This window comes from Nipponia nippon, unplaced genomic scaffold (assembly GCF_047370975.1).
Source record: "Nipponia nippon isolate SJK-2023a ecotype South Korea unplaced genomic scaffold, ASM4737097v1 scaffold_14, whole genome shotgun sequence".
Classification (NCBI taxonomy): Eukaryota; Metazoa; Chordata; class Aves; order Pelecaniformes; family Threskiornithidae; genus Nipponia; species Nipponia nippon.
This window is the reverse complement of record NW_028262330.1, coordinates 14,303,828-14,329,579: the sequence shown is the minus strand read 5'-3', so window position 1 is coordinate 14,329,579 and position 25,752 is coordinate 14,303,828. Positions and strand designations below refer to the sequence as shown.

The window sequence follows — 25,752 nt, the reverse complement described above, 5'->3', positions numbered from 1 at the left end:
CAAGAAAAGTGCCGGGAAACAGCACAGCCGAGCAGGTCCAGGACAGGGAGACTCATCGGTCGGAGGCGATCAGCTGCAGCTGGGACAGACACATGCAGCAAAGTGGAGCAGGCAGAAACACAGACAGGAAATATCGAGATGATATTCAGCTTGGAAAAAATGCAAGTACAAGAAAACAGCCCAAAAAACAGCCAGTGGGAGGGAAGTCCCTGGAAACAGTTAGTGATGATTTTTAATTCGCCCCACCCGGTAACTGGTCATCCTCAGAAGACCACAGCGGAGTGCCACTGGGCCACCTCCCCCCGCTCTCCTTGCCCCGTCACTCCCTTGCCCCACTAACGTTGGTTTAGAGGAAAGGAATAAACTGCCCATTTAAAAACTGCCACGTTTCTCTTCTAGACTCTCCATTCTCTTTGGACTTCACCAGACTTCAAGCCCCCAGTCGGATGTCTATGAGGATGCATTTTTGCTTCACATCAGATTTGTTTATGCAGCAAAAAGCATGGAAGAAATTCTTAGAAAAAAGGCCAGTGTTAAAGCATGGTTATGCCTTATGGTTATGGTTAAAATGTGGTCAACCCAACCAACTTGGGTGACGTGCATAGGAAATTTAGAAGTTTTGCTAGGAGGTGGTGGTTGCTGCTGGCAGGACTTTCATGGGCCCTGCGAACAGCAGGCCAGGTTATAAACTCCAGTGTTGCCACATCGCCAGAGGTTCCCTTTCTTCCTCAAGCCTAGCTATTCTGTTGGCGAACTGCTAGTCAGTGACACGCACCACTGATGAAATATATGACTACGCTATAACCCTTTGACATGAGATGAGACACAGAAGTACAGAATTCAGCACTGAACTCAGCCCCAAATATCATTATTTCTGTGCAATTCACAACTTTTGCTGTTCCAAGAGAAGTAAGCTTCAGCCCGAACATACTACCTACAGAATGAGCAAGCACAGAAATTGCCTATTGCCACAACAACAAAGTTTAAATATAATTTTGGCTTTGAGTTACTGCAACTATACAAAGGGAGCCAGAGGCACCAAGCTTGTGTGACTTAATTGCCATTATGGATAAAGCTCATCGCAGAGCTGAGAACTGAATGTACTCATTTAGAGGAATGCTGCCCTCCTAATCCCTGGGACTATCCCGCAATGAGGATGCATTTCCAACATGGTCCAGACATGGTGACCTGCTGCTTACTCAAGATTCATCACCAAGCCACGCCATCTCTCAAAGCAGATACAGATACAGAAAATCTGCTTGGCTGTTCTACATCCAGCAAGTTAATCTTGTTTATGAAATTCAGCATTTCAATATACATCTTCCTCTTACGTCCACTGGATATAATTACCTCTAACTGCTGCAGTGAATTTTAATAATTATAACATGGAAACATCAGAAGTCATTGGGACTGGGAACCTTTTGTGCCTGGTGCTATGCGGATAGGGAAAGGAACCTTTTAGATTGCTTTTAAATGAAAAATAAGCTGCCAGTTACTCTTATGACAAGTACAGAAGTGTAGGCGCAAAAGTAGATAAAATCAGCAGAAAAGCATTAACAGTAACAGGAAATGTTCTATAAATGCAGTAGTATTAAGAGGAAGACCAAGTAAAGGAGCCAGTTGTGGCTCCGCAGAGGAGAGCTACCCATGGATGATCGTGTTCAGTATCTTCAACAAAAAGTCATCTGTTAATAAAAAAGTCATCCATGATCAAGTGGCTGTCACAGTTAATACTAGCAACAAAGGGTTAAGATCTCAGTCTTCAATAGGAAAGGAATAAGTTGGAGAACACTGAGATTGATTGATTCATCCTAAGACTTTTAAAGAACTAGCTCATAAATCCCAGCGCTATTGCTAATCATCTCTGAGAATTCATGGTAAATCAGGGAGGGAGAGTTCTGGCAACACAGAAAAGGCAAAACATAGTGCCTAGCTTGGAGAAATGGGAAAAGAAGGAGACGGAGTCATGGAACAGCCAGTTGAACTCCAGTTCCTAGAAAAATAATTGAATAAATTATTTAACATTTTTTTAAGGCCCCTGAGAAGACAACAAGGATATAATTAAAAGCCTACACCATCTTGTCCTGGATAGAACTGTTGAACCAATCTGATCACCTGCATGGGACTGAACACTAGCCCCAAGGTGGAAGTGGAGCCGTAGAGGTGTCAGCAGTGGTACGCTCTCCTAGAGAGACAAACATCGGACTGGGAAGGAAGACAAGAGAGCAGCCTTGGAGACACGGACCTGGTAAGACCTCATCTGGAGCTATGTGTCAAGTTTTGAGCTTCAGTCTTTAAGATATGAACAAACTGGCTAGTCCAGAAGAGAATAAAAACCAGAGACCTAGAAAAAATTATCTGAAAGGAAAAGAGGAAAAATTGTTTAATACAGAGCAGGCACGAGTGAGAGGGGAGTGTCTCAGATATGTCACAAAGCTGCTGAAAAGAGAAAAAGGATGGTTTTGCTTTCCCATCCAAAGGTGGGATGAAAATGGATTTAAATTGCAGGAAGGAAGGTTCAGGATGGAGGTGATATTCAAGCCATGGTATAGCTTGGACTTCCTTAAGAAAAAAACAGAAACTGTTTGTAAGAAATGATGTAGGTATTATTGAGCCTTTCTTGGAGCAGAGGAGTGAGCCTATGACTATAGTATGAGACACGCATGTATTCCCTGGGCAGGTTTTTTCGAAGATCACACTATGCTGATGTTCCCTGAGGTGGCTTGGAATAGATGCACTTGATATGAAAATATTATTTAAAGTATGACATCATGTATTAAAAAGAAGACAAAATCTAATATAAGAAAATGCTACTTAGAAAAGGTCAACACTTGGAGCTGAAAGTTAAGAAGAATTGGGGTGGGGACTATGAAATCTTTCTGACGGCATTCACAATGCAATCTTTAGTAACATAATGATAAATCATTTTCTTCCACGGGCCTCTGATGCTTGAGTTATGTGATTACTGAGAAACTGCTTAACTCTACCTCATTTCCGTCCTCTGGTGGGAAATTTATTACAAGAGTAATGGGCTCAGCTGTAAGAGCAACAATTTAGACTGACAGCAATTGGGAATAAGGTCCTGGGGACCACCGTGATGCAGGTTTTACCTCTCCTTTATCCTGATATTTAAAAACAAATACGAGTCATTTAACTACCACCAGCCAAACCAGTAACATCTCCCTGCAGACACCCAAACCAGGCCATTTTCAAAGCGGTGCAGAAGGCCTAGGTTCAGTTTTATTCATCGGTCGCTTCTCAGATCAGCCATGTTCCCCTTGCATTCAGACAATTCTCCACCCATGAGCCAAATGCAAGAGACTTTTCCAACCCAGTCTGAATCACGAAGCCAGACAAGCTTCTGGACTGATCCAGCAGGCCGTTAAAAATGTCAGTAAAAAATGAATGTGCTTGAATGACAGAGACACAAGGTCATTGTTTTTGAAAAGACCTGGTAGAAACTCAGACAGAGGTTGATGTGATTGCAGATCCAAGCCTGTGCCGTGCTATTCAACGGATTCTGGAGATCAGTGACCTTGGATTTGTACAAAGTAGCTTGGGCAGAGTGGTCTCTGCCAAAGCCCTCAGGCACTGCAGCACACACATGCTTGCAACATCTGAGGGTTTCTGCAAGAGACTGAAATACAGAGCTGCCTGTTTCCCCTCCAGCCCAGCACCCCAGCGATGGCACCATCCTGCAGCACACATCACCCTGCCCTTCTCAGCGTGTGGCACTGCCTCTGGTCTCATGTATAACCACCTGGACATCATTACCTCAAAGAGGCACAAAGAAATAATTCCTAGACTACAACCCTCTCCGCATGAACCGCTGCAAACTTTTGCACGTGAACCACAGTAGTATTTGCAGTTGAGGTATTTTGAAGCCTGGGACTGCAAAAAAACTGAATCTAGACAAAGCACGAAAGTTCTGATGAGTCTACCAATTATATCCCAGTGCTTTAGATGGGATTTTTAAGGCCATGGGATTTTTAATTCATGTGTGTTGGTGAAAAAGGTAGAATTCTATTTTTAATCTAGACTTGATGTAAAAATAAAGGGTCAGAAATTTCCTGGTAACAAGCTGCCACCCTGTGAGAGCAGAAAAAACAGAGGAGTATTGCAGCACAACTTTTGGCCCAGCTAATCCAGGAGTCATGGAAACACCCTCTTGAAAATATCCCAAACCCCAAGCTCCTGAGAGGTAACCTCTGTCAGGAGCTTGCCCTGCTCAGGGCACCTCACTGTACAACTTCCCTCCTGAAACTTCCCGCGAAGCCACAGGCCAACCATGCCGTGACATCTGGGGGGCTGCACCCAGCTGCCCGAATATTTGTGTGGCTCAGAGAGACACAGGCGGGAAAAGCAAGCATTTAGGTTGTAGGAAAATTGTTTTCATTCAAACTCAAGAGCCGCTTTCTGGCTTGTAAAAACCGTACTTGCACCTTCCTGCTCTGTTGCAACAGCCCTGTTTAGGGAGGAAGGAATCGGGAGCTCTAACACAGCCTTGCATTTGCAGGCAGGTCCCACCTCCTCCTGGACACCAAACACCAGCCTTGGCCTCACGCCTAGGAAAGAAGCAGGACGACGCAGAACAGATGCTGAATTCAAACTACAGATTGATAACAACACCCCCAGGCTCCTGCTCTCTGAGTTAGCAATAGGAAGAACAGTTTGGCAAGACATGAAAACTACATTTCAGTGTAGCTCCTCATGGAGCTGTTTTGAGTGCAAAGACACCCATATGCAGAGCTGGTCAACGCTCCTGCCTCCGTTCAGCACTGCGTACTTCACCTGAGCGAACGCAGGTGCCCACAGCCAAGCCAGTTGGGCTGGTGCTCTCTGATCACCGGGGAGAGACAGAAGACCCAGCTCCTTCAGCCTAGACGTCTGAAAAAGCATCGGGAGAGTTTGATCTCAGAAGTACCTCTTCCTCAGTTGGCTATAAAGGAATCTGAGTGACTGTTTTGTCTCTCTGAAATAAAGATGAACTTGTTCTTCACTGTCTGCATGTTGAACTGAGCAGTTTCTGCTCCAGGACTGCTCGCCTGTCCACACTGGACCATCACAACAGGAATAATCCTTGAAGCTTACGAGAAACCTGCTGTCCCCCTGGACTCCCCGTGCTTGCTCTCCTGCCTGCTGACTGCCCATGGGCAGCCTCCCCGGGGGCAGGAGGACGCTCGCTGCACGGCCTGGCAGCTCATGCGCTCCCCGAGGAACGGAGAAGCACGCGCTTGACTCCACACAGAGGAAACCGAAGCCACGGCTCCCACTTCCTGCGCTCAAGCTGCTTGCCTGCACAGGAGGCTGGTGGTTAACGGCCTCCTCTCCCCGCAGCTTTTAACAAACCAGTGGACATCAAACACATACAGCCCTCCTGCACAGCCCCACGTCAGGCACTGCAGCTGCCAGGAGAAGCCCTCGCTCACAGCACCCCCAGGACTTGGCTTTTCCCACCGGTGAGCTTTGGGCAGCTCCTGCTAAGCATAAATCAACACTCAGTCCCCTTTGGAGAAACCAGTGTGTCTCGTGTCGTCTGTACAGAAGGGCTGGATGTCTGCCTCAGACGGTGGAGATAGCACACCTACATGTTAGTGACCAGGTGGAGGTCTGGCTCTGGTGCCGTCTGTAACACCTTGCGATCTGTGTGCTCGAACTGCTTCACCCACTGCCACCCCAGTCCCAGAGAGGCAAGGGACATGTTCAGCATCCTTGGAAACCCGGCTGCTGCAACCACAGGGTAAAATACTAGGAGAGGCATTGAGCTGCCTCACAGCAGGGTCCTGCTCCCGTCCCTACTCTCGACATTCCCTTTGAACAGGCTCTGGTGCTCCGTGGCCCTGCAAGCTCACCCAGCAGAGAAGTCACCCCAGGAAAACAGCGAGTCGCCTGGTGCTGAGAGCTGGACGGGTTCGTGGAGGGAGGTTCAACAGGGTCATCACGGGACTGCTGCTGAATCCATATGAGCGTAAAGAGGCAGGGGAGGACTGAAGGGGAGGCCAGACCAGGTCAGCTCTCCACCCTTGCCATAGGTCTTCACCTGTCATAGCTTAAACATCCTTCACATTACTCTAAATATTGCTGTGCCCATCGCTGAACTGAAACAGCGAAAGCTTACGGACAACCTGGGATCAGCAGGATCTGTATGCATGTGACATCTGTAGACGTGCCACCTTCCTGTGCAGCCCCCATAGGCAAGTGTCCATCTCCCCCACCTGCACGGGTGCTTCAGAGGGCGTCCATAGTGTAGTGGTGCTCCTGCCACAGCAGCTCTGTGTTGTCCATCTCAAGTTCCTGTAATTGGCTGGATTAAGGGAGAAAAGTTGGTCTGATTACAGAAGGAATTTCCCTGGTGAATCCTGCACAGCTGCAGGATCTCGCCATGCGAAGAAAAACAAAACCTGCTTTATTTGAGGGAAATCTGGGAGGTTATCCTGGTTTTGGCCTGACTCTAGTAGTCATCTTGCACACTTAAACGTATTGAATCTGTGTCTAATTAATCATACGCTACCACACCATGGCAACACACTTAATATTATTGTTCTTCAGAATGATATTGTTTAAAAATAATCGAGAACTGCAACTTCGCTGTAACTCATGGTTGTTGTTCCTCAAACCGTGCTCCGAAGAGAGGGAATCTCTGGAGCTGAAAGCCGTTTTCTCAGCATGCTCTGAGCAAAAATAATGAATGTGACATTTCATGATCTCCACTGAAAGAGAAAAGTCTTTAGACAGGAAACAGGGCTGAGATCAAAATTAGTGGTACAGGAACAGCTTTCAGATCTGGCTTGCTCTTTTCTGGGGTGATATATTTAACCCCTTCAACTGAAGAAGTTGCCTTCCTACTGCTAGAGCTTAAGCCTAGCAGACAGGAGAAAATGAGCCAGCACTGAAGAATGTATAAATTTATATATTTTATTCATTTATAAATAAATTTCTCACCTTGAGAATAAAATGTGGAAGCTGCCAAGGAAGACAACATCATAGGTAAAGGAAAAAGCTTACGACAGACGAAAAAATTGTGTCCTGCATTGTAATGATCAGTGATTCAATTCTACTCCTTGGAAATACTCTGATAAGGCAACTGAGGCAGTTACACATTACATGACAGAAAGAGACAATTGCTGCTCACCGCAGAGTAGAATAAGACATCTTAGGTGCACAGGCTCTATCAGAGGCCAAGCTGTAACCTTATTTGTTAAAATAAAAGTATTTTTAAGGATTTTAGCTGCACTGCATTCCAAGCCATAAGAAGCTGGAGGACATCTGCCCTTCAAACTGCATGCCACCTGAACAAAGAGACAGTGACAAACCATGACCTAAACCCATTTGCTACGTGCTGTCCCTGGCAGGCAGAACCACTCGTGACAGTTGTCTGTTGCATCCCAGCCAAATAGTCCTGACAATGCTAGTGCTGCATTTCTCCACAGGGGTACAGGTGTGCACCCTCAAGTCAAAACAAGCAATTAAGAACCCACAAGGCCTCCATCACACAGAGCAAGGCAAAGGTTATTAGTCAGCATTGTTGTTATTTTCAAAAAAAGGACTAACGATTTGGATTGATTTTGATCCTTCCATAGGTGGTGTGTGTCAGAGAGGATGAAGGTGCATGGCAGTTAAAGCATGAATCCTCTGAGATGAGAAAAAAACAGCAGAAGACTGCATGAGGCTCTGACTTGGTGGTGAAGGGGAAACATCCCATGCCAGCACAGGGAGGGAAAGGCCTGAGCACAGCAATTCAAATCAACCTCCCCACCACGCTTGCCTCCCATGGGGAGGGGAAAAGCGGCTTTCAAGCTCTCTTCCCTCTTAACCACTGGCAAACATTGGATCCTCCAGCACTGAAAGCAAAAGCAAATTCCGTACCACGGAAATGAATGTTGAGATTCATTTGCTCCAGAGGCTGGAGCACGGGGGCTGGGAAAAGGCTGGAGTTCCTGAGGTGCTCTTCACCGGCTGCCAGGGCACATGCCCGGACCCCAGCGGTGGCACCCGAGCGCCGGAGCAGCCTTGCCCCCAGAAGGCAGCAGGGCGGGGAAGGGAGGAGGGGGCTCCGCGGTGTGGCTCTAAAAGCGCTGCATAAACCAGGGACACACACACACATACACAGAGCACCAATCAGTGCTAACACAGGGACTACGGGCATTCCTGCTTGCGTATTTCTGATCCTAGAGTCACAAAAGAGCCATTTCTAGAGATCCACGTCTTGTCCAGCAAAAAGCCACTCCATTCAGCACGGCCAGCTTCATTCCCGGTGTTACAAAAATCACCGTCTTTCAGCTGTAAGTGCAGGGTCCCAGAGCTGCTGCTCTGCACGAGACCCAGTGCATGGCACCCAGCTGGCCCTCTCTGATCGGCCCTGCTCGTCAGCACCAGCACCTCCCCCCATCCTGCCGAGACGCTGAAAGACATAAGAACAAGCTTCTTCATAGTCAACTCAGAGGAAGGGATGAGACCCATTGGCTGCAGAGACTCTCAGACTAATGCAAAGTCCACTGAGGTCAACTGAGAGAAAAACGGTGAAGCAGAAGAGCCTTTCCCAAGAAGAGCTCTGTGCAGTTGAGGCTGCAGCAGCACTGGGCCTGGCTCTCCGTGCAACCCATCTGCAGGCAAACCAGCAGCCTGCTGCCCCAGGAGTGCCGAGATGTGGGCAGCCTCCTGTGTGACATTCATGCAAATGATACAATGAGGTGATCTGTGTATCTGAAATTATCTGCGCTTGGTTGCAAACTAGCAGCCTCGCAGCCCAGAAGACATGGGTAGAGCAACTCTTGGCCTGGAGAAGGGAGCCTAGAGAACACTGTGCCACTGGGTGACAGTCATGAGGGAGGTGGCAGTCCCCATACTCCCCAGGTCAGACTGGAGTGCTCCTCCCTTGGACACACAGAAGGAATAGTGCATGCATGCAAGCCTATAAGGCTGTGATATAAAGAACTTGCTGGGCATCACTGGGTGGAGCTCTGTGATCAAGTTCTCCAACCTACTCAAGTAAAAAATGCAGCCGGAGTTGTAGCATTCAGTGTCTCTGGTTCACAGTGAGGGCAGCAGCCCTCAGCTTCTTTCCCCTTTCATGTGCTGCTTAGGGCTGGTGGTCTTTATCTGTGGGTTCCCTGTCCATGGGGCTCCAACATGGCCAGAAGACCTCCTGTCCTGCTCCAGCAGAGAGTCCCACCTCTGAGATGTGGCAGGTCCCACCTCAAAACTGACAAGATGCCGGAGCAGGGGATCATTAATCAGAGATACGCTGGAAGATGCCCTGTTCTGTCTTACCTGCTACAGTGATGAGGCAGGCAGCAGCCTGCTTGGTGCACACTGGGCAGCACAGAGCATCGGCCACAGTGATCACAATATGCTGGGAACAGCGATTTGCACCACCTCTCCTCCCTGCCACTTCCAGCACAGCTGGCAAGATGCACATCAGAAGAATTTCCCATGGCCCCGTCCCTGTGCTGCATGAGAGCCCAGGATCATGTCTCTGGCCAGCACCGAGAGAAAGCTTTGTCCCTCACCAAAGATCCATATTCGGACTTGGTAAATTGTGCTGGCCAAGAGCAGAGGAGGGAGCAGGAGTGAGGGAGTCCAGCAAACCCTGGGGCAGTGCAGCTGAGGCAGGAGCTGGGCACAGGGGCTCACTGACACAGTTTCATGTCAAAATTATTTTCCAAAAGGGACCCATAGATAATTTAAACATGGTTTCTTTTTGGAAATACCTGAAGTTCTATTCTTCATCCCATAATGGACTGAGCTTCAATTCCCATCTTCATTTGGTGCCAGTTATCACTGCTAATCAGCAGTTCACAGCGCAATGAGACAAGTCAGAGGCTCTCCTCTAAATCTTGCTATTGAGAGTGATTACTTGGCCTTGGTAATGAATTAGTCCTATTATACAGCAGCTGGCACAGGAGAAGCAAATCTGCTGCTCAGGCAGCTCACTACATGGGCAGGGCTGGAACTGCTCAGCCATGTGCTACACACACAGCCTGCAGCAGGATTTTTAAACTGAATTCTGCAGACAGTACACACATTTCTCCGGGACAAAATACACTGCATTCATCAATCCGGTTTCTGGGTATTCCTTTCTGAGTTAAGCATTTGCCCACCCCTTGGAAATATAATTCCTCTTCTCTGCAATTTCTGCATGGCACTTTGCCATATCAGTATCAAATTCAAACTACATTAATTCTCCATTCTCTGCCACCCCTTGCAAACTCTGTCACTCCAAATCTCCATTTTTCTCCTCCAAACTCCTCCATACTAATTATTCCTTCTCCCCCACTACCAAAAACTTGCCAGCTCTTGATGCTGCCTCTTCTACGACGAAGCCTCACTTCTGCAGCAACTGAAACTGCTCTTGTCGTGCACCAGCTTGTCACTGTAGGTCTAGCTTTGTGGCTTTGTGGCACACGGGCCAAGGAAGAGCCCGTGGGCACACAGCAACTGCAGGGTTTTGATTTGGAAATATGAATGAATAAGTATGGAAATATGAATGAATAAGTAAATTGGAAAGGATCAGGAAGACAAAGCAGATCCAGTCAGCCAATTTAAAAGAACATTCTGGAAGTGCTTATAGATGACCAGAGGGAAAAAAGCAGAATGACAGAATACACTTAATAGCAATGTTATAGTCATGATAGCATAAGGATATGTGCTAGGTACTCTTGGGAGTGCTGATATCTTCTGTTAGACCAACTATCACAAGCATGCATAAACTCCTTTCTGTGAAGACTTTCAAAAGAAAAGATGCAGTCAAGGAGTGAGAAAACCACTGTGCAAAATAAAAAATTAATAATCCAGAGAGCAAGGAGCAGAAACAAGAAAAGTTAGTCTTCCTAAACTCAAAAGTCAACCACAAAGGCCTGATGATGCCACTCGCTCCTCAAGCAATTCAAGAAAAAGAGAGTCAGAAGTGTGTTGTAAATATGTGCAAGTTATACATAATTTTTTACATGAGGCAAAAGCCTAAAGAGCTTCAGTAAGTCTTCAATGAACAGGTAACATCCCAGCAAACAAACTACACTAGTGATAAATGCAAAATACTACATAATTGGAATCCTACGTGTATCTTTCATGTCCCAAACAATGTCCACCAGCTCAGAGATCCTTGCTCCTTCCCTCTGTCTTCCACAAAAGCTGGTCCTTTGGCAGCCCAGAGACCTCTCAGGAGAGGGGAGATGCTTCTTTTTAACCCCTTCCATGCTCCCCATTCAACTGCTGTATTTTCCTCAACAGTCTCTGCTTGACCATGTCTCTGACTGAATGGGTGCGAGAAGGCTAACGGAGGCCATGAGCAACACTGACATGCCAGAAAGCACACCGCAGGTTCAGTAAGAGATCAGATTTAACTCGGAGCTACCAGATCTGCCTCTGAAAGTTAAGGAAGATTTTACAGAGTTTTCAAGTAAAAGATAGGGGCAAATATGGGAAGATAAAACAGGCAGCTTGGGACTTTTAATTATGTTGTGATGTGCCTCTGCTCCCTCCTCACTCTCATGCCGGGTAAGTTCCTGGACTCACTGAGTGTGAGAGGGCATTTCAAAGACTAGGATTCAGTGCCAATGGCACAACTTGCCAATTACAGGCTCCTTATCCAGTCCAGAGCAAGCTCCCGCTTTCTCTCTATGTAATGTGCTAAAGCCTTGCCGTGTTGCCCCTGCTCTGGCAGGTCCACCAGCAGTGCTGCCCACTGCGGATCTGGGTTCCAGCAGCGAGCGGCGGCACGGCTGGGCTGGGCAGGCGGCCTGCAGCTTTCACCTCAGCTGCGCGCCTTCCTGGCCTTGGAGCTCGCTGTAGGACAGCCACGGAAAACTCACTCACACGCCCTCCTTACGGACCTTGGCCTAATCCATCCTATGATACAAACATCCCAGGTCTTCGCAAGACATTTTATTTTTAATTACCTTTTAGTGAGCTTTTTTTTCCTCCACAGAAAATCAACTGACAGGGCAGAAGAGAGAGGCACAGAACTGATCAACAGGGGCACGTGAAGTGATAGCAGACGGAACAGTTAATGTTGACATTATTTTGTTCCTAGCGTACAGCCTGGAGACGGCAGCAGCAGAGGTGCAGAGGGTTATCACAAGCTGCCACAGAGCTGGGGAAGCCCGGGGAGATCTGCGCAGTAAACAAACTGGGTGCTCAGACCAACACTGGAAGACCACGGTGCGTTTGCTGCCAGCATCACAGCGGGAATATCCGTGGCTCAAGAACAGCCTGCACAGTCTACTCTTACCAACTATGAATGTAGGAAGAAGTGTCAGACAGATCTCAAACGACATCAAAGGAAGATTTTCAACCTTTGAGTCTGCACCCATCTAGGGAGTTCAAAGATCAGTAACCAAAGTCACCTGTTAGTCAGCCTAAATTCACTCCAAAGTGGCCCATACCGACAACTGAGTGCTGAGGGGACTGCTCACAAATGCCGAACAAGGTGTATGTTAAAAGACATTGGGCTGTTCCACTGCTAGATGTGTTCTACAAAATGCAGAGTGGCAGCTCCCGAGTAACCCATGGCATCCCCCTTCTGGGATCTGCCAGCAAAAAAGCAAACCACAAATGTACTAGACTAATACAAAAGCTATTTTGATAGCATAATGTGGAAAACTGGATTACTAGTATGAGCAAAAAACTTTCTCTGCTATTATATATACCTGTAAAAGGAGTGCTTCCCAGGACGGTCACCACAGCATGTACAGAGGAGGCACCCTAGCAGGCAGAGTATCACCAGCAAGTCTACAGCCCATGGAGTATAGTTTGCTCTCCCCCTCAACCAAAACAAGTGCACTTTTGCTGGTATGGCAGGTATGCAGGGGCTCTTGCTGGCCCGGCCCTCTCCCATGCCGACCCCCCATGCTGCATGGGTTCAGCCTGTCTGCCTGCACGGCAGACGCAGTGCAAATCTGGAGAGCTGATAGCCCGGGTTTCCTGCCACATACCAACCTTTGCATGAGCTCTTCTTAATAGGTAATGTTTTACACAGTGGCGTGACATAAAAAATTCCAACTACACTGAAGCATACTTACATTTTTCAAGACAAACACTTGTTGAAGTGCCCTGTTCTTGAAAAACAGCGGCTGAACAAACAGTTGGCCTTGATTTTACGCTGTTGTGCGCTCTAAGTGGATCATACCAATAAAAGGGAGTGTGACATGTAATTAAATACGGCCAACGACACTTTAAACTGACGTAAACTGATGACAGCGTGCAAAGCACAGAGTGGGGACCATCAAGTCCCTTATGCTTCTTTCAGATTTCCCCAGGTCCTCCTTCCCTGTGTGTAAATGTGGAGCCATGCACGGTTACTGGAAATGTGCACAGCAGGAAGCAGCCACCGCAACACGGCCCAAGCTTTTGGGAGGCTTCCAGTAAATCTGTCATGTGTGCACAGTAAGCAAGGCACAGCCCATAAGCGCTGGATTCTGAAAAAGCTGCACAGAACAAGTGCTCCCTGGAAGTGTCAGAAATCAAAGACAGAAATATCGGTGCCTTATGTCAAATATTCCAAGACACAAGTTAGCAGTGCTGCCTGCCTGCCGTGCTCAGCAGGCTGGCTCCCCATGCTCCGCCGTTTGGTGCGAAAAGGATGAACGCATGCACCGTGAGCAATATCAATCTTGCTGTCCTGAGCTGTAGTGTGGCCACAGTGAAAACAACCTCAACGGGCCCAAATATTTCCAAAGACAGATACTATCTGCAATGCTGCAGCACCACATACTTGCTCCTATTATTGTGGGACTTCTCCAAAACAGAAAAATGTCCTATCTTTGGGATTGCGCTTGGTGTCAGTAGTCAGTGAAATAATGAAAACAAGTCCTCAGTACATACTGAGACATTTAATATTCTGGTAACGCAGAACCGGGGTGCATTACTGATAATAATGTGCTCCACGGGGCATAAGCAACCATGGAAGATAAGGAATCATGGAGAATAAAACAAAGGTTTAATCTGGTTATTTAAATGACCAGTTAATTCTACCTGGTCATTTATTATCACACAGGTAGAAGTCAAATAAGTAGAGAAAACCAAACCCCACCAAATCTGCCAGAATCTTCTGGTCTTGGTTTCAGAGCTAAATTTTCCACTTTGGACACCAAAATAAAGCAGTGTTTTAGGAAATACTGAGTATCTGGCATCTTCTCATTATTCCTACTGTGTCTTTTAAACTACATTCAGTATAAAGTACCATGTTATACATTCAACACACGTTGTTTCCAGCACACCACTCAAGACATTGAAGGTGCATTTTAGCACCCAAGTTGGAAAATGAGACTGTTTAGAGTACCCCATGCCTACCACTGCAGAAATCGCTCTCCGATGTTTATCTACAGGATGCGTGCCCCATTCAGAGCACAGAAAGAACAGGGAATTCTTGAGAGAACTAAGCGATCTTCAAGTGAGTCTTTAAATGATCCACATTTTTCATCTTCGCTCTATATCCACCCTTAACGTGCAGGTGGATGGCAACTCATTTTGTCTTTAACATCTGCAAGGCGGACATCTGCAGTGAGACCGTTTTTAGACTCTCTTTGTAATCCATAGACAGAAAGAGTTCCTTCCAGATTAAGCCTCCCGTGACATTTTTTCATCTTTTAGCTAAGGATAAAGAAAAACATCTTTAAAAATTCTGTCCTGTGCAGTTTCTGCAAGGCCACCGATGTGATTGTTCTCACCTGCTACAGGTGCAGCATCCCTAAGCCCAGCTTCTGCAACACCCCAGCTTGTGCAGAAGAGCTCACAAAAAACGCCACACCCATCAGTGAGGCCCTTTCTTTCACAAATTTTGGGTGTTTATGGTACTATTCAGTTTTTAAATTCTATCTGTAACTTCAACAGTTACAGACAATTATCACCAGATGCATGATAGATGGCACTCTTATGAGCGAGGGATTGTAAACTGTAGTATCACATCTCCTTCACATTCTCATGGGGCTTTAAAATCCCTCAGAAACCTTGATCGAAAAGTGATCTTCTGGCAGCAAAACATAATTTCCTCATCCTTTTAATATGAGAAAATAGATTATTTCATTTTGTTCACATTTTCCAGAAATGTCAATGGTCAGATGACCAGAAGTTTCAAGTCTGAAAAGATACAGTTACAGAAAGTCACAGATCTAAAAAATGACAGGGAGATGGGAGAACCAGTTCCAGCCTGGCAGTTGCTCAGCCAAGTAGTTTAACTGCTAAGCTTGTAGCACCAGGCACAGAACGCCGTACGGGTTTCCTGAGCACAGTGCCATGCTCACTCCCTAGCCGCTTAAAACCACAGAAGGGTTCAGCACCCACAGCCTTATCATGCTGGATTAAAGACCAGATTCCTCTCCCATCACACAAGACTACATATTGGAGCATTACTTGTTCCACGGAGTATCCTTAGAAAAAAGCAGTGGTAGCAGCCGCATTTGTACCCAAGATGGTCACACATACCCTTGGTCCTTGTTGCTCTCCATGACTTTTTATGTTGAGCTGATTTTTGAGTGGGGAGATGGAGGAACGAGAGAGCGTGAGACAACAAACCCCAACCTGCTAAGAAAGCAAAGCACCACTGCTGCATGCAGGAGGTACCGGTGCCACACACAAAGAGCCCAGGCCTCGGGTACTCACAGCCTGCCAGGTGCTTTCCATACACAACCTTATTCTTCTTTGTATCGTCATCAGGAAAAGCTCTGTTGCAACAGGTACCACCATCTCCTCTCTTCCAAGGGTATCGTACACATTATATAGCTCCCACGATAGCAGGGAGCAGCTCCAGCAGCTGCTCGTGTCAGCCCTGGCTGTGGCAGCACACAGCACAGCCATCGCGTTGTAGCACTGGCTGCAGTGATGCTCATTTCTAGGACTGGCTGGATATTTTCTGACAAAATGTTTTGGGGCTTTTCTTGGTCAAAATACACTCCATCACTAATGTGAAGGAAGAGAAATATAAACCATAATTTTTTTCTCTCTAAAAATAGGGGTTTCATCACAATACTGTTTCACATAAATGTTCAGAAGTTGAATTTTTTTCATGAAATGGAATTCTCCTTGCTAATCAGCTGCAGGTTCTAGTTTCTCCTTAAGCACACTGTCTCCTTGGATCATATCAGCTTAAGACAAGGTACAGCTTGGCATGGAAATCCTCTCCACATTCTCTGCTATTACAAAATAAATTAGAGGCATTATCATTTCTGTGAATTCCTTTCATCCTTTTTCTCTATGACTACGTGGGCACAAAGAATGAAGCAGTTCGTGCCATGCCACGCCTCCTGCAACTGAATGTGCCACAACCTCCAGGCTCAGCTGCTGGCACGTTTCAGTGTTCGTGTGGCAGATGTCACAGGTTGGGTTGGGGGGATGAGGTATCCCCCGGATATCACACAGCAGTGGAAGTAATGGATAATACTGCCTGATGCCTGCACGTGCACCATACAGGAGGGAGAAGGATGCGATTCTTTCCTTCCAAAGTGCCCCACGGTTCCAGTAAATCAAGCTGTGAAAGTGCAGACAAGATCAGCGGCAGCTCTCAGTCCTACTCGGTCCAGCTCGCTCAGTCAGATTCCAGAGCCACCTCCATCCATGCTGGAAGCACACACTGTGCTACATACAGAGACTTACATCTGTGGGATGACTGAAGCTATAAAAAGTGCTGACAATTTTCAGCAAATTTGCATATGTTGCTGCTGCTGCTGCTTATATAAGTGATTTCTAGCTAACCACAAATACAAAAAGCAAAGCCCAAAATAGACTTTAAAACAAACCGCTTGCAAATGTGACTGAATGACACATCTCCCCACCCTGCTGAAAATCACTTCTCTAGAAAAGGCAGACACAACAGCCAGTGTTTCCCCAGAGGGTCCCGTGCAAAGGTGCTTTGGAGTACATACCCCAGAGGTCGAACACCACCTCACCCGCTTGACATCTATGCTGTCCTGCACCGATAAAGCTTGTGACAAACTGGGACACACCTGGGACTTGTCCTAGGTTGCCCTCAGGTCTGGAGCTGTACGGATCTTTCGACACCCATCATCATCCCAAGCATCTCTGACGCAGGTGGGGTGAGGAGGCAGTCAGCCTCTGGGTAGGAAACGTTTTGTTACCTTCAGCTGTTAAGAAATCCCTCGCTGTATCACACACCACATTCCACCTGCTCTATACCTGTGTTCACCGTGGCAGTGCTGGCTTGAAGGACTCCTCATCGCCGGTATCTACACAGATTCCTCTTTGCATCAGGCAGGGAAGGACAATTGCTTAACCTAGGACTGCAGCGGTCTGGTACAAAGGATCCCTGCAAGGCTCTGCTCAAATAGTCAAAAGGTCAGGCAAAAATATAAAAGCACGCATGAGGGAGAAGATGGTCAGAAGATGCAGCTGCTAGTCCCTGACTTTCAGGTCGCATGGCTGACATACATAGCTGTCAACCACCAAAGGAGGTGGGGTGAAGGCTGAAGCTGCTGGTGTATCTACTCAATGGGATATGGATCACACGCAACAACACCCCTCCTTCCCCAAGCCCTTGAGTTTGCACAAGAGCGTTGCTTGCTCACAGATCAAGCTCAGTAAAAGCAAAACCATAGGAATTTGGCAGCACCCTTTTGGATTCCTCTAGTGTCAATGGATTCTTATGTTCAGGAAATATTGGTGGAGGGCTGTTTCTCCATTAACCTACTATCTCCAAGAGCAAAACAGTATAAGAAACAGTACTTGGCTTCCCAGCACAAGGAAGACAAGGACATACTGGAGAGAGTCCAGCAACGGGCCACAATTATGATTAAGGGATGGGAGCATCTGTCATACAAGGAAAGGCTGAAAGAACTGGGACTGTATCGCATCAAGACAAGAAGGCTCGAGAGGGATGTTAGCAGTGTGTATAAAAACCTATGGAGGGGGACTGTAAAAAAAGCAGACACAGACTGTTCTCAGTGATATCCAGTGAAAGGATGAGATGCAATCGGCACAAATTAAAACACAGGAAATCCCTTTTAAACATAACAAAAAACTGTGAGGGTAGTCAAACACTGGAACAGATTGCCCAGAAAGGCTGTGGAGTCTCCACCCTTGCACATATTCAAAACCTGACCAGACATGGCCAGGGAAGCCGAACTAGCTGATCTCCAGAGGTCCCTTCCAACTCAGCAATTCTGTGAACAGGACCACAGCAGCCTCCCCAGCTGCTGCCAACCACCCAGGCCTCAGGGAACCCATCTGGAACCCCATCACGGAGCTAATACACTCCCTTGCTCACTTTGCTCTCTGCTTTTGATAGTCTTTTGGTTTATGCTACCCTTTTTGCTCTATGACAACTGTATCTTCTCCAGGGCTCACAGAAACATCTTGTTTCTGGCTTATCCCTACAATACGCTCCTCCAGCTCTCATTGTTTCCATCATTGCCATGAGCAGGAACCTCCAGCCATCGTTGTTTTCTTCTAACCCACCACTGTGGGCTTGCAGGAACCAAAGGGTGCCAAACATCATTACCTCTTTACCTCCCTGTGCCTCTCTTGCTACAGCTTTCTCTATTTACTACAGCTTTGGTCCTTTCCTTGATCTTCTGTGATGAATCAATTGAAAACACATTTTTGCTAGCAAGAGAACTCGGGAGGCAAAGGCAGCAATCCCTCAGGAATGCCCATCTCTAGCACTGGAGTTTATTTCTCCCAAGCAACCTTCATGGTTTTATCAGAGCTGTCCAACTCCACATTTGCCATTAAAACCAGTTCTGGTTAACCACCAGCCATGGATACCTGTTTTCCTTTGCAAGAGCCAGGAGTGAGTGCATACAAGGAGGAAGAGCCTGCCCTATCCTTAGCTCCTGGATAAGCCAACTAGAGCCATGTGGCAGCATGCAGAGGATCGGCGCTGGCAGCAGCACAGCCTGGCTGCCTGTGAAGAGACGCAGGTGCTGTTGGTGCAGCATGGTTCCTCCCAAGTCAGAGATAGCATCAGGAACAGTCATTTCTCCTCTTTCGTCCAGCAGGAACCAGCACGCTGCAGACTAGCTGCTAAACCGACCGCTCAAGGGTGGAAGAGACTCCCCTCTCAACTGCTGTCCTTCACACCTTTCTCACTTCCCTCCCAGAATCATAGAATCATAGCATCGTTAAGGTTGGAAAAGACCCTTAAGATCATCGAGTCCAACCGTTAACCCAGCACTGCCAAGCCCACCACTAAACCAAGTCCTCAAGCACCACGTCTACACATCTTTTAAATACCTCCAGGGGTGGGGACTCAGCCACTGCCCTGGGCAGCGTGTCCCTCTTTCAGCTCAGGACCAAAACTCAGTGCAGACTTCAGAGCAGCGCTGCCAGAGGAGATTTCAGTGTTGGTAAACATGAAGCCGTATGAATGAGAAAAACCAGCCCGCCTGCCTATGCACAGCAGCAGGCTTAAAGTTACAAAAGCTTCAGAAGAAGGCCATCTCCTTTTGGTAGCACCCAGCCACCTGACAGACTTTGCTGTGAGCAGAAAGGGTGTGTGCCATGCAAGGGCAAACCCTGCCAGCCCTGGCATGCCTCGGACAATGCCGCAAGCCACGTTTATTCACTGCTGTGGCAGAAAATGCAGCCAGCTGTCCTTCGGGACAATGAGTTTCAGGGCTCCAGAGAGAGGAGCACAGGTACCTGCTGGAGTGAACTGGGCACAGGGAAGGGAAGGCAGGACAGAGGGCGGGAATAAATAACATCTTCCTCTTCCAACAACAGCGTGTGGTTACGTTCAGCTCAGAACATAACACTGAACCTTACCAAAAGCTGCAGGGCCAGGGCCACCCAAAGCCAACATAGGTGCTGGTTGGTACTGAAAGGAGAATCGTGTTCATGGCCCATCTGGCTATGCATTGTCATCTCCTCCTGATGCCAGCTCCAATGTCAATGTGGTTGGACGGGGGCTCGGATCACAGAAGAAGAGTATTTCTATCGTGGTGTCTTTCAGTTAGATCGGGTCCCTGAGCAAGCTAGCTGCATACCTGTACACAAGGGAAAGGCTACCTGCACAGAGCCATGAGAGAGAGACACACACACACAGGTCTCTCTTCTTCTCACACATCTACCCTACTGTAATGTGTGCCAAGTACCTGTGGTCCCATAAATTTGGTTAATTAGCTCTCATATTTATTAACTCCAGCTCATAGTCCTTATTAGGCACCACCTCTGGAGAGAAGGAAAGCATGCCAGAGTGAACACCACTCGGCACTCGCCGTCTTTCTTACCGTCCTTCTGAAGGTTTGCGCAAGAGAAAGGAGGCTGGGCTGTGTGGACAACGGGTCTGCAGTAAAGTTCTCCGTGGAACATGAGCCAAGGGCCAGAAGGGCGCATCTGGGGGCTGCAGGCACCGACCTGAGCACAGTGCAACTTGCTCAGACTTAAGTCGGAGAAGAGGAGTTTCCAGGAGGGAGATGACAGGGAAGCAGGGTTATTATGTACGCAGAAGTGATTTCCCACTGCCTTTGCTGAGCAGAGTTTGTCTCATCTCATGATACATTTCGCCTCAAACAATTCCTAAATTCCTGGTTAGATGTGTAAATATTTAGCAATTTGTGAAACCACAAACATTCACATATCTCAGTAAATGATCTTGTAGGTGGCAAAACTGACAAACAAAAGGACTCCCACATTCTTAAGCTAACAAAAAAGTCCCAAGTGCTTCAGTGGCACAGAAAAGTCCCTGGCCTCACTCTTGTAGGACTGAGTGGGGAAATTTTGCTCCTACTTTCCTTCTTTCCAGGTAAGAATGAGAAACGGAAACTCAATGGAAACATCAGAGATTTTTTAATTCATTTGGACTAGAGAAACCAAAAGGCAATGCCAGATCTATAGGCAAAAAGTCCTTTTGCCCAGCACCTTTTGCAGACGGGACGTTGCTCTGCGTGCCTCTGGTGGGCCTGGTCCTGCTCGGGGCTGTGCCTCCCGCCACTCTGGACCCCCCAGAGGGTGGGCACGGAAAGCCTGGGGCGGGTGGTGCCTGCCTTGCATGTATGCGAAGCAGGCTGTCTGATTCCCCTTAGGAACCTGGAGGACACACAGAGGCTGACCCAAGAAACACTGTGCCGCTAACCACCTCAGCCCAGTCACCGCAGGGACGCTGCTTCGAGAGACCATTTCCGTATGCACACTCTCGGTTAAGTGACAACAGGGCACGGTCAGCGAGGGAAGGACCGATGGGCTCATGGCAGGTTCTTGCTTTGGCGCATGAGATATTTCAGATTTCACTTTCAGAAATGCAAAGACGGTGAGGCAGTCTTTGTGGACATATATTTACACTCACATTGTGTCTTATTTGCATAGGAGAGAAAGTAATAAACAAGTCCAGCCACAAGCAGTCCCTGAGGTGGGAATACAGCTGTCAGGGCCCTGAAAACAACTGAAGCTAACAGAGCTTCTCAGCACCCCGACGGAAAGTCCATCACCTCTGAGGGTGGGCAACTGACTCTAACTCTGCCGGGGCTCCCGGTGCAGCAGCAAGGTATCTCCAGGCAGCTGGGGAACTGTTGCAGCGGAAGGGACGTATCTGAATTACCTCTTCCACAACGCAAAGCCAAGAGATGTTCAGTGAAAGGAAAGCAGAGGGAGAGGGAAGGGGCGAGGGAGGAACTCGGACAGCAGCTGGCCCACACGCGTGACTGACGGGGGCTGTATCACCTCCGCCACTGACTTCTGCTGCGGTGTAGCAGCTGTGAAAGCACCGGTGCCCAGAGGGGCCCGCAGCTCGCCCTGCACCCCGAACCCCGCCGCTCCACGGCTACGACTGCGGGTACCAGCGGCTCCGGCTGCCGAGGCGGGGCCGGCGGGGCTGCTCCTTCTCCGAGTGCCGCCTACTCTAACCGACACCCAGCGCACTCCGGCCCTGGGGTGGCCGGGGCACCTGCCCTGCCCCCGGCAGCGGGCAGAGCGATGCCGAGGCGGGTCCCCGGCAGCAGCGCCGGTGTGCAGCCGCGCGTTCCCCCCCAGCGCCGCCGGCACCCCCTGCCAGCAGAGCTGGCGGCTGGGGCGGTCCCGGGGGCCGGGCGGAGGGACCCCAGGGAGCCGAGCGAGGGGCGCTCCGGGACGGCCCCTTCCCCCGCCCCGGCCCGGCCCGGCCCGGCCCGGCCGCCGAGCGGCTCCCGCCCGCCCCCCGGCGCCGCTCCCGCCGCCCCGCTCGGCGCGGCCCCGGCCCCGCTCCTACCTCCAGGAGCTGCACGTAGCTGGCCGGGAACCAGCCGCGCAGCCCGTCCTCCTTCTGCCCTTCCCACCAGCCGCCGTCCGGCACCTGCAGCACCGTGATCAGCTCCCCCGCGGCGAAGCGGAGCCCCTGCCGGTGCCGCTCCCCGGAGAAGGGGTACAGCGTCTGGCAGCGCGAGCCCGACATCCCGCCGGGGGACGGGGACGGGGACGGGGACGGGGACGCGGCCGCGCTCCGCCCGCAGCCGCCCCGGCCTCGGCCGCCGCTCCGCGCCCGCCCGGGGCGCCGCTGCCCGGCCCCGCGGCGCGCAGGGCTGCGGGAGGGCCCGCGCTGGCCGCGCCCCTCGCCCGCCCCGCCCCGCCCCGCCCCGCCCCGCCCCGCTCCGCTCGGGGGGCGCGGCGGGCGCCGAGCGCGGGCGGCGGCGGCGGCGGCGGGAGCGGGGCGGCCCCGGGCCGGGCCCCCGCGGGCACCGGCGGCTCGGGGCGGAGAGGCGGGGGGGAGGGGCCAGCTGGGGGCGCAGCCCGCGCCGCGTGTGACACGCGTGTCGGCGAGGCAGCGTGTGCGAGAGAGAGAGAGAGAGAGAGAGAGAGAGAGACGGTGTGCGCGTGTGGGGGGGGGTGGGGGGGTGGGGGTGGGGGGGTGTGAGTGACGGACACCGTGTCCCCAAGGGACACTGCGTGTGACACCTGCCTGCTCGATACCCCTGCGTGTGTGTGTGAGAAACACCGCGTCTGGGGGACAGGCACCGCGTGACCCCCATGTGTGCGTTATACCCACGTGTGTGTTTGCGAGAGGCACCCGTGTGTATGGGAGTCACCGTGCCTGTGACACCGAGACACCCGTGTGTGTCTGTGAAAGGCCCCATGTGAGACGCCGTGTGTGTGTGTCTGTCTGTGTGTCTGACACCCGTGTGTGTGTGCAACACCTGTGTGTGAGAGACGGCGTGTGAGACGCCATGTGTGTCTGTAACACCCGCGTGTCTGAGACACCGTGTGTGCATTTGGAGACACTCACGTCTGTGTGAGAGCGGGAGACATCTCTATGTCTGCGTCACCACGTGCGTGTTCGTGACACACACCCAAGTGTGGGAAATCCTTTTTGCCTGAAAGACATGGTGTGACACACCCCAATGTGTACGAACCATCCAAGGGGGTGCGACACATCCCCAAGTGTGTGCGTGTCTCTGCAACACTCAGCTGCGTGCACAGCTTGCTGCACGCGTGTGTGTCTGACTGCGGCACGTGTGTGAGCTGCACGTGTGTGAGACGCCTCTGTGTATGTAACACCCTGGTCTGTGTGACACCTGTGTGTATGTGAGAGACGCACCATGTGTGTGACACCCTCATCTGTGTGATGCTCGTGTATGGGTGTGTGTGAGACACCACCCTGTGTGTATTTTGTTTATGAACAGCCTGCGTGTACAACCTGCTCCAGGTGTGCATGCCTGACTCACGCTGCAGCAGGCGTGTGACTCCTGTGTGTGTGCGTAAGACATACCTGTCTTTGTGCACGGAGGTGTGTGTGAACCGCTGTGTGTGTGTCTCTGTCCAGGTACGCACACCTGACTCACTGCACATATGGAATATACGCCTGCCTATACGTGTACGAGCACTGGTGTCTGTAGGAAGCCCAGGCATACACGTATGTGCAGCTTGCTGCAGGGCGGGCTGCCTGGCCCACTCGGGGGGGGTGTGCGCCTGTGGCGGGGTGAGAGGATGTGCACCTCGCCCGCGTAGTGCTTGGGATCTCCACGTGTGCGTGGGTGTACCGGAAAGGCAGGGCACGCGCACCTGAGTGACTCTCTACTACATCTTGTGTGTGGTGTATGGGATACGTATGTACGTGTTTGTGTAGGAGACTCTCCCACAACCGCGTGTGAGAAACTCAATCTTGTATGAATCTCAGCCTTGTATGAGGGTGTACATATCTTTGCTTGTGCAAGAGACAGCTGTGTGTGCGTGCAGCCGCTGAGGCTGAGCTGTGAGTCAGACCCGCGTGTTCGTGTGTGTGGCTTCACCGGAGTGGGCAAGACTCACCCTTGCAGGAGACTGACCTGTACGGGTGCGTATGGGACAACCGTGTGAGACCCAGCTGCATGTGTGTGGCTGCGCGTGTGTGTGTGTGTAAGCTGGCTCTGTGTGTGTCTCTGTACACCTATGCATGAGAGGCTCACTCCAGAGTGCCTGTAAGGATCAGTGACTGGTGTGACGCTGCACCACAGGCGTGTGCGAGGGTCTCACCCGTGTTTGTGCAACCTGTGGCACGGCGATCTGCACGCATGGCACCCATCAATAGCACGCGTGGCACACGAAGGAGAGGGAGAGGCTCACTTCTGTGTGTGCCAGATTCACGCCAGCATGCATGTGGAAGGGATGAGGCAGAAGGAGTTGGGTCTGCCTGACAACACCCCACGGCCGTATCCAAGCCTGCCACCCAGCATCCTTTTGTAGTCAGTCGGTGGAGAGGGGAAAGGAGGGCACAAACCTGCTGCTGTATTCAGTCATCAGTGAGATGAGTGGGTCCTTCTCCCCCCTGACTGGCGGGAGCCAGCCGTGCCCAGCGGACATGTCCACATCTCCTCCGATGCTCCCTCTGCTGATTGCCTCCCGGGCACTGTGTGTCTGTGGGTGTGCAGGAAACCACGTCTGCTTCCAGCGTGTGCAAGTGTGTGAGCACTGAGCTCCATGTGTGTGTGTTTGAGAACCTTGTTGGTCCACAGGAGAGGCTTGCTGCAGTACAGGGGTGCGTGACTGACTCCGGGAATAGACGTGCACACACATAAGACTGCACTTGTCTGTGTGTGTACACATCATTCATTTCAATGTGTCCACCGTGAATGTGGCAAAAACTCACAATGTGTGCAAAACTCAAGATGTGTGGTGTGACTTAGCCCAGGACGTGTAGGTCTCAACAGCAGCAGGCATACACTGCGTGTCTCTGTGGCTTGGTGAGATCCTCCACGCAGGCAGGTTTGAGACATAGCGTGTACCTATATAAGCCACAGTGTATTTGTCCATGCTGCTCTGAAGAGCATGAGATCTGTGTCAGTGCGTGTGATTCCCGCTGTGTGCATTACCAATCCATCTCCCTATTCCAGTATGTCCCTAACTCCACTGGGCTCATGATTCCTCTTGCACAAGTCAGTTTATGTGCATGAGTCAATTGTGTGTCCCATTCTGCTACGTGAGAGTGCCTGCACGTACGCTGCACATCTGGGCATGCAGGTGTTCGTGGGACTGCAGCCTGCGTGTGACGCTCCTTGCCCGTTTGTAACTCCCTCGACTGAAGTGTGTGCATGACCTACTCCGGTGCGTGCAAGTCGGGGACTCCACCTGTCTGGGGCCCTCTGCGCGCATGCACAGCCACGTGCTTGGGCAACTCATTTCAGGGAGCAGGTGCTGGCGCGGGTCCTGCACTTCAGGGCACATGCATCAACTTCTGTTCCGGTGGAAAGGACGCAGGTACTTCTGTGAGTCAGTCCAGGCTTTGCACAATTTGTGGTGGTTTGCTGTGAGCTCAGTCCTTTTCCCAGACCCCATCTGACCACTGACTCCTGGATGGCCTGTTCTGTTTCTAACATTCAGATTCCTTTCTCTTCCATCTTTTTTCACGGAGGAAGAGCCTCC

General features: G+C 50.0%; 1 protein-coding gene across 7 annotated transcripts in view; it reads right to left on the bottom strand.

Annotated features, from left to right (window-relative positions):
- The window catches only part of GAS7 (growth arrest specific 7), a 108,875-nt gene extending 86,465 nt beyond the window's left edge, over nt 1-22,410 (bottom strand). For all 7 annotated transcript variants that reach the window (XR_015703220.1, XR_015703221.1, XM_087750797.1 and 4 more), the window contains exon 1: nt 22,130-22,410. Coding sequence is in view for 5 of the 7 variants with exons in the window: in XM_087750797.1 (XP_087606923.1) it covers nt 22,130-22,312 (183 nt within the window). In the remaining 2 variants the exon portion in view is untranslated. The remainder of the gene's footprint in view (nt 1-22,129) is intronic.
- Between the last annotated feature and the right edge of the window lie 3,342 nt (nt 22,411-25,752).